We start from the raw sequence: 9385 nt of genomic DNA, 5'->3' as shown, positions 1-9385 counted from the left end.
ACATTAAACTAACACAAATTCTTGTGAGGGACAGTCTCTTTAAGAGACAATCTCTAAATGGACCGGCTCATTATATAATTTTTAAAATACCGTAAATAGGCATTAAGGATGATGTAAGTAGACATTTAAAATATTAAAAGTAGGCATTAAGAATATGGTAAGCAAACATTAAGATTAATATAAATAGACATTAAAAATACGATAAAGACATTAATCTTTAATGAGCTGAACTTGAGATAACTCAATAAACGTAGCATAAGATTCTAGAGGGTTCTAAGCACCGAGCACGACAAAACACCACCAAATTCATTCCTCGCTTCATTTCTTATTATTATTGGTGAAGTTTTAAAACCTTAGCCCTTAGCTCATCTTCATTTGGTCGCACTCTTCAGTCTTCATTCCTGCCACTCTAACGCCTTCTTCCTTATCCATTTATTCACCTTCCTTAGGTACCCTTCTTTCTCTTTTCTCTCCTCCTTTCTTGTTTTCTGCTTCATCCTTTTACTATATAACTATAATCTGAAACATATTTCGAGGTTACATTCAATTTAATTATGCTTTTCGATGGGTACTCTTTAATTATTTTGGTTAAACCCTAATGTTTCTTGCTAGATGAAGTTTATTTTCTTTCTTTGTTGACTTCATTTTGTTAATTGCTAATAGACATTTATTTAGATTTATTCAATTTGTCACATTTAAATTAGAATTTGTATTTTTCGATGTTATGTGTTCTTTGCAATTTCTAATGTGTTATTAGTGAATGTTGATGTTCTTTATTAAGTTCATTGAATGCTTTGACGTACAAAGGTTAACTTATTTGCCCGTTTGGTTGTTACCATATGGTTTAATGGTGGATTGGTGGTACTGAGAATTGTTTGTGGAGTATATTTTCATGAAATGTATGTCATTCTGAAACTTTGATTAAGAAAAGAGTTTTTCTTTTTTTTTTAAAAAATTTTCCAATTTTTTATTAGCGCCTGATACCACCTCTTCATTGGAATGAACTTTGTAAAGAAAATGAGATGAGTGAATTAGAACAAGCATAGCAATTAAACTTGATAAGAGATTTTTGAATCAAATTACACAGATTTTCCATTGCTAGATTTACTGAAAACTAAAGACAGCATGTTTACTAGATTTACCTTAAAGAAATATTTATTAGTTCAGGCTTGTCTTTTTGGAAAAAGTTTTACTTGATATTGGGAGTGTTAGGCAATTGGCCGTTGACCGTTGGCTATTATTCCGGTCAATTGACTTGTTTTGACCAGTTTGGTTAGCCTTAAAAGTTAAAACTGTTGGCTGTCAAACCAAAAGCATCTATTGAACAGGCAAAATCTAGTTGTTAAACAGAGGCCATTGTAGGAAATGATGAGTTAAAGTTGAATAGTGTTGATGATAAGAATCTGAGTGCAGCTTTGATATATTGTAAAAGAGGGCATATTTATGGTTTTTAATTCATGGGTTTTGTAGATTTGTGGCTTATGATGTTTTTTTGTGTTGATAATTTGCAGTAGAACTGAGTGTATTGTGAACAAATGGCTTCATCATTCACTAGCATGTCTACAATGGCTGCCCCTGGTGTCCTGGATAAGAAGCCTTTTACTTGTGCTGACAAGCTATCCTCATTGGCTTCTGTTTCTTCATCAAGTGTGCTTAGTAGACGGTCCAATGTTGCTCTGCGAAAGTCACGTTCTCCAAAGATAAATGCCATGGCCAAGGAGTTGTATTTTAATAAAGATGGTTCTGCTATCAAGAAGCTGCAAGTGAGTCTACGGGCTACCTTGGGGGGGCTTTTTTTATTGGTATTCAAAGAGTTATCTCGATTTTTTTTATAACTAATGTTTGCATTTTTCTGATTCTGATGTCTAGAGTGGGGTGAATAAGCTTGCTGATTTAGTGGGAGTCACGCTCGGTCCAAAAGGCCGGAATGTTGTTCTAGAGAGCAAATATGGTTCTCCTAAGATTGTCAATGATGGAGTCACTGTTGCGAGGGAGGTACAAACTTTTTCTGTACTATCCCTGTTTTTTACGGCTTGTTCCATGAGAATTTTGTAGGTCATTGATGAAAGTTTCACATGATTCACTAATCTCCCCACGAATTGATATAACTGATGAATCGTGAATTCAAAATGCAAATTCGTTTCGTTGGCGAATTATGTTTCACTGGATCTCCATCCTATCTTATGTTAACTCTTATAGTGTACTTCAATCTATTGTGTTGTGTTTGCTTGATGGTTTGAAGGTTGAGCTGGAGGATCCTGTTGAGAATATTGGGGCAAAGTTAGTAAGACAGGCAGCCGCCAAGACTAATGATTTGGCTGGAGACGGGACTACTACATCTGTTGTCCTTGCACAAGGAATGATTGCAGAGGGTGTCAAGGTTTATGATGAAAATTTTTTCATAACAGTAGGACTTATTTGCTTTTATTAATAACACATGTAACTTACTAATCACAAGGTTGTTCTTGTTAGGTTGTGGCAGCTGGCGCGAATCCTGTTCTAATCACCAGAGGTATTGAGAAGACTGCAAAAACATTAGTAGCTGAGCTTAAGGCAATGTCTAAAGAGGTAATATAAAACATTTAATTCTTGTTGAGTGGGATAAAATTTTGTGTGGTGTTTTATAACTAGTACCTTACAGGTTGAAGATAGTGAACTAGCTGATGTCGCAGCGGTCAGTGCTGGAAACAACTATGAAGTTGGGAATATGATAGCTGAAGCAATGAGCAAAGTTGGAAGAAAAGGTGTTGTGACCCTCGAAGAAGGAAAGAGTGCTGAAAATAGTCTTTATGTTGTTGAAGGAATGCAGTTTGATCGTGGTTTTTTGTCACCTTACTTTGTCACTGATACTGAGAAAATGACAGTGGAGTATGAGAATTGCAAGGTATGTATTATGCTTCATGAGTAGTATGGTATTAAAATTTTGAATTGTCCATTTATCTCATTTTGTGGATATCGGTATTACAGTTACTTCTGGTTGACAAGAAGATTACAAATGCGAGAGATCTGATTAATATTTTGGAAGATGCTATAAGGGGAGGATACCCTGTGCTGATAATTGCAGAAGATATTGAACAAGAAGCTCTGGCTACGCTTGTTGTGAACCGATTAAGAGGGTCTCTAAAAATTGCAGCTCTTAAGGCTCCTGGATTCGGTGAACGCAAGAGTCAATATCTTGATGACATTGCTATACTAACTGGAGGTGGGTGACTATTATATACTCATTCTAGACTTCTAGTAATTGATTTTCTTTTTTTATTCTTCCCCTGCTGAGTCTCTCAGTTTCTAAACTTTGTGATTTTTTAAAGGAACTGTGATTCGAGATGAGGTTGGTCTTTCATTGGACAAGGCTGGAAAGGAGGTTTTAGGTAATGCTGCTAAAGTAGTTCTTACAAAGGATTCATCCACCATAGTGGGTGATGGAAGCACTCAAGAAGCTGTGGCTAAAAGGGTTGCACAAATAAAGAGTCTGATTGAGGTAAAGGTTTCCCTCAAATATGACATTTAGTAAATGACTTTGTGCTGCTTTTCTTATGCTCATTTTTGTTGGTGAAGGTTGCTGAGCAAGATTATGAGAAGGAAAAGCTTAATGAGAGAATTGCAAAACTTTCAGGTGGAGTAGCTGTGATTCAGGTATATTTATCTTCTTTTAGTCATCATCATATCTCTGGAATTGGACTAATATGTATGCTTTATTTCCATGTAGAATGTGGTGCTTTTGTTGCGTAATAATATGTTTTGTTTTCTCGTTTAGGTCGGAGCACAAACTGAAACAGAGTTGAAAGAAAAGAAGCTGAGAGTTGAAGATGCTCTTAATGCTACAAAGGTTCTTGTTTCTATGATTAGGGACTCTGCATTTCGTTTTTGTTGGGTAGAGGAGTCAGCATTCTGTTCTATATAACACTTGTTGATGGAGCATGGTTCAAAATATTCTCTTAAGTTTGACTCAAGTAGTTTGAATCTAACAAGTCTTGTTAAGATGCCGATAGATATATGAATAGATGAATCCACCCAATGCCACCAAGTGGCTCCGGCTAAGGCAAGAATACGGGTGTTTTATGCATGTAGTGTTACGCTTGTGATAACAAAGATGTTGTTTACGAGTGACCCTTAATTGTAAGCATCATCTACTGTTTACATAGATAAAAATTCTTTTGATAAAATAAGCCATTTTGATTGTGTGGTATAATTCTAACAATTACATTATGAATCTTTGGCTTTTGTGGGAATGTATATAATAATCTCTTAAAAGTTACATTTTTGTGGGAATGTTTACATTTTTGAACGGATATGGGAACAATGAAGTATAAGGTCTAAAAAAATTCCTACACCCAAAACTAAAACAATTTGTTGACGCCAATAAATCAAAATTTGCCGCATCATGACATCAAATATACTTTGAACGATTGATGTTACCTACGAATATAACAACAATAAAGATGCCAAAGCCTTAACTCCAAAATATTAGGGTTGACTACATGATCCAACAAATCACTCCCATATTTGGTCTTATTCCCCCTATTTTGAATTCCTAAGTTTCGATTTCTATCATTCTTTACTGGTTTCCAATACTCTGTATTTACCAAAAATAATATTGGCTGTTTTGTTTTTCCATTGGAACACCTTGACTTTGTATTTTGTAACTATCTGACCTCATTCCTCAACTAATATATAAAAACAGATGTTTTTTTCATTGGAATGAAAGAATAGACGGAACCTTACTGTTTGAACTTTGAAGCCATTTAAGCTGCACTTGAGTGAGAACAGAAACTTAAGCGTGGCTTGTAGTTGTTGAACTATTTACAAAGTTTTAATATCAAGATTGAACTTTCATTGGCGGGTATAGTGACTGTTATTGAAAGGAAAAGGAAAACGCAGATGAGAAAAGGATGGGAAAGTGAGAACTGAGAACTAGTATTACAGAAAATTGAAGACCGGAGAAGAGAGAATGAAGTTGATAAAAGCGAGAATTACAGAAAACTTGGGATTAGAGAAAGCACGGTGACGAGAGTTACGGGGAGAAAAAAGCTCACGAACTAATATTCTTAACTTTCAGAGAAAGAGAAAAGAATCCAAGCGATTGAGTTCTAGACTACTGTTCATTTTGATTGTTCTTTGAGTGTGTTATTTATGATATCATTATTCATTACAAGTCTTTTGAGCACCCCCACTCTTAAAACTTGTATAAGGAGTAGGGAATCATGCGATTATTGTATGTTTTTTCCAGGCTGCTGTTGAAGAAGGCATTGTTGTTGGTGGTGGATGCACTCTACTTCGGCTTTCATCTAAAGTGGATACAATTAAGGATCAACTTGAAAATGTAGAAGAGAAGGTATGCACACAGCTACCTCTATAGCTATCTATCGACTAACAATTTTCTTACGACTGAAACTAACTGAATAAATATGTGGTTTGGGTTTCTACAGTAGGGTCTCCACCTGTCTTCCTAAATTATGGTGTTTCTGTCATTCTTAAATCATAGGTATGGTAGGCTGGTAGCTACTAGCTGTTACCTTGTTAGGGAAAGATTAGGAGGGAGATCCTTTTGGATTCTATAGATGTAGCTATTTTGAAAAAAATGTAAATTTATTATACATGGGTTGATACTGGCCAAATTTGTTCTGGGTTGGTATGAAAAAAATGCATATGATTGAAATTTGGTGGTTGAACATGGTTTATTTGTTCAGTTTATACTAGTAAGCAGGTGTAGTTTAAAACAATGGACACAATTCTTTTGTGAGGGAGACTGGGAGAGAGCATGTACAATTTTTGTTTTTTGTAGGTCCTTCGTTTATAGTATATTGTGTCGTGTAGGGAAAATTATAAAAAGCTAGATGATGTGTATTCTCTGGCTATTTTTGCTTTATCTAGAAAAAAAACTTGGAAATGGTTCTCTCTAGGAAATATAGCCTATGGAACTCACTATTATTATTTGTGTTGCTAAGATGATACTTCTTTATGTTTTTTTTGATTGATTAGTTAAGTTTTCTTTACTATCTTGTGTTTTTGTTCATAATCATTTTGTCATTCCATATTGTTTGGTGGAACTTTCAAGGTGTTGCATCTGATTTCTGCTGTTTGATTAATTTTTGTCAAATTTTGTTTGATTAATATTTGTTATTTTCACTCTAAAAACCACTCGACATGCGAAGTAGCTTTTTACCATGTGATATGTTGGTCATGAAGGTAAATGAATTTTGCCTTTGGTTTTCCATGTACACAATACATGGCATCATTATTATGTATCGTGCGACTGTTGATCAATTTTGAATTTTTTTGTTTATATGGAGTTCGGATTGTCATTTGGTGCTGATCATTTATGTAGTTTTAGAAGTTCTCTAACAAGTTGTCTTTGCAGGTTGGGGCAGATATTGTTAAGAGAGCGCTCAGCTATCCCTTGAAGTTAATTGCCAAAAATGCAGGTGTTAACGGAAGTGTTGTCAGTGAAAAGGTATAGCTTTAAGTTGCTTTTCCAATGTCAATTGCCAGAGATTATTATATTAGAAAGTTAGATGAACAATATGGATGCCAATTAGCTCTGTTGTGCCACCATATTGGATCTATATTACAGCCGTTCGGCTATTTTTACAGCTGATACTATGGCATGTTATAATCTTCAGAGCCGTCGCAAATCTTGTTACAAAATCATCATATTCCATTCATGTATAAGTATAATGTATATTAAATGAAGTTTGCATCATGAATTCAACGGTAGGTTTCGTTATTAAAAGCCTGCCCGTATAAGGCTTGATGAGTTAGAGTCTAGGAAGCTTAGACCTGCACAGTGTTCCTCCTAGGTATATGGAGTAATATTTAGATGGTATTTAGGTATTCAAATATTGTTCTGTGTTCATTGGTGGGATTTCTTAGTCTTATGTTTTTCTTTAGGTTCTGTCAAGTGATGATCTAAGATATGGATACAATGCTGCCACTGGACAATACGAAGACTTGATGGCTGCAGGAATCATTGATCCGACTAAGGTAAGATCGCTAAACTCTTCTGACTTATAACTTGATCATTGAAGCTCAAATCAATTCTCTGCGTGGCAGTCTAATACAATGTATTGGGATTTGTGAGTGACAATGCTTATCCCTCAATGACAACCCTTCTGCCCCACCCATGGAATACAAATGAGGCCGTTCTGTTACATAACCGCAAAACCCCATTACGTAACGTGTTTTGAAATCACGGAGTAAAGCCTTTATAAGCTGTCTACCATATTAGCATTTAGGTTTCAAGAGGTCTATTATAAGTTTTAATTTTGATTTATGTCTAGAAAACATGAATTATTATGATAAACCGCAATCGCGATGATATCTGCCATTTTTTCTTGGGCCCACCTGTTTTGTATCTTAGTATGAATGTGGGCATGTAGACTGTCCAATTTATCAGCATGTGTACCCTGATTTTCACGTGGAGCTAAGATTGACGTCTTATGATATGAAATCGGTGATCAATGAAATCAACGATTCGAGTGATATACATTTGTAAAGGAACAATGGTTGGTTGTCTTGAGGTTTATGGAATCTTTTTTCTGATTAGGTTGTGAGATGTTGTCTGGAGCATGCATCTTCAGTGGCAAAAACATTTTTGATGTCCGATTGCGTAGTTGTTGAGATCAAAGAACCCGAGCCCGCTCCTGCCGCAAACCCAATGGATAATTCTGGTTAGTAATCCAACTTATATTGAACATTCACAACCTTTTTGCCAGTAAAGGCGCTACCACGCTACCTGTCATTGTATTCTAAATTTACGTCTTCAATTCCAGGTTACGGCTACTAGACGCAGGTTGAGCACTTTGAAGGAGATTAAGAGTCAGGTTGAGCACTTTGAAGGAGATTAAGAGTCGAATTACGCTAGGGCATAGTTTTTTGGAATAGGTTTGTAGATCGGTTATTTATGATTAGACTATCAAGCTGTAAGATATCGAATTTTTGGTGACATCCTTGCGGGAGCTTAAATTCATTGGCGGGCAAAATAAATGTTTGTGTTTGATGTGAAATTGGCATCATTTGAGTTCATTTAAGTACTTCCTATGAACACAAATTCTTGTGAGACACGGTCTCTTTGAGAGATCATCTCTAATTGGGTCGGCTAATTATATATTTTGTAAAATATTATAAGTAGGCATTAAGAATGATGTAAGTAAACATTTAAGACATTAAAAGTAGGCATTAAGGATACGGTAAATAAGCATTAAGGATAATGTAAGTAGGCATTAAGAATAAGGTACATAGACATTAATCTTTAATGGATTGGGCTTGAGATACGTCTCTTAAAGAGACGGTCTCTCAAGAGACTAGCTTTGCTATAAATCCATTTAATCTAGAGGGAGTTTGGGCTTTCACCGAGCTGCCAAACATCGTCATGTTCAAATTATATGACCGGATTCCCAAACCCTAATAATTCTCGAGAATTATGAGTTATTTAACAATTAAAAATTTTCTATTCAGCTTTTATGATAGAAGTTCGATTTTCATTGCAAAATGATCAATTTCCCCTTCTTCTCTTGCCTATAGGCCCTATAAGCTAGAGTTTATCATTTTTCCTGGAAATATAAAAACCTTTAACGCTTCCTAATTGCTAGGGGTGCAAAATATTAAGACCGATTGACAACTTAATCAGTCTCATATTTAAATATACTTCTTCTGTTTGAAATACTTGTTATATTAAGTTTATTGGTATTATTCATCTAGTTTATTTTATATATTGGGGCTAATGTGAAAAATATAGTCAAGTCACAAGTGAGATTTTATTTGAATGATCTAATTGTATATTTTATAATATAAAAATTTTATAATTCTTAATCATGCATAGTTCAAAAATATAATTAAGTAAAATTATGCATTGAATTGTAAAAAAAATAAAATGTTGTGAGTATAATTCAAGTAAAGAAATAGTTTACGTTAAAGTAATAATGTCAACAATTCAATCAGCTACCTTGTGATCAATTCTCTAGAAATTATTAATCTACAAAGTTGTTGGTGGTGGCCACTTTTCATTAGAGTGTAACTTGTTTACTACCTAAGATACTTGCAAGTAACCTTGTGTCCAGCCGCATTTATTGTGTCTTGTGATAAATCATGCGCTATCATATTATGCCTTGCATGACCACTAAAAGTTATATTTATTGGGGTTTTCAAGCAAATCGGGTTGGGTTATTTTCAGGTTCGGATCATATATAAATGTGTCAATAGACCCTTAACTTTAACCTGACCTGTTTAATTAAATGGGTCAAAAATTGAAACCCGGGCATGATCTGTAGCATATCGGGTCAACCTACTAAATACCATTTAACTTGCTTTTTTTTTTTGATTATATCGATTTTTTCAGGTCATTGAATCTATATATTTCAGGTCATTTGACCCATATATTATATTCACA

General features: G+C 34.8%; 1 protein-coding gene across 1 annotated transcript; it reads left to right on the top strand.

Annotated features, from left to right (window-relative positions):
• Positions 1 to 289: 289 nt before the first annotated feature.
• Positions 290 to 8007, top strand: LOC130817560 (ruBisCO large subunit-binding protein subunit beta, chloroplastic). Its single transcript, XM_057683331.1, has 15 exons — positions 290 to 449; positions 1512 to 1763; positions 1870 to 1995; positions 2243 to 2380; positions 2473 to 2568; positions 2642 to 2884; positions 2968 to 3202; positions 3309 to 3478; positions 3556 to 3633; positions 3755 to 3826; positions 5228 to 5332; positions 6359 to 6451; positions 6889 to 6981; positions 7544 to 7667; positions 7770 to 8007. Exons 2-15 carry the CDS (start codon positions 1536 to 1538, stop codon positions 7781 to 7783), a joined length of 1815 nt encoding a protein of 604 aa, XP_057539314.1. The 5' UTR covers positions 290 to 449; positions 1512 to 1535; the 3' UTR covers positions 7784 to 8007.
• The last annotated feature ends 1378 nt before the right edge of the window (positions 8008 to 9385 follow it).

The sequence above is a fragment of the Amaranthus tricolor genome, chromosome 1 (assembly GCF_026212465.1).
Source record: "Amaranthus tricolor cultivar Red isolate AtriRed21 chromosome 1, ASM2621246v1, whole genome shotgun sequence".
Classification (NCBI taxonomy): domain Eukaryota; kingdom Viridiplantae; phylum Streptophyta; class Magnoliopsida; order Caryophyllales; family Amaranthaceae; genus Amaranthus; species Amaranthus tricolor.
Note: the sequence above shows the minus strand (reverse complement) of the source record. Positions and strands in the feature narration are given on the sequence as shown.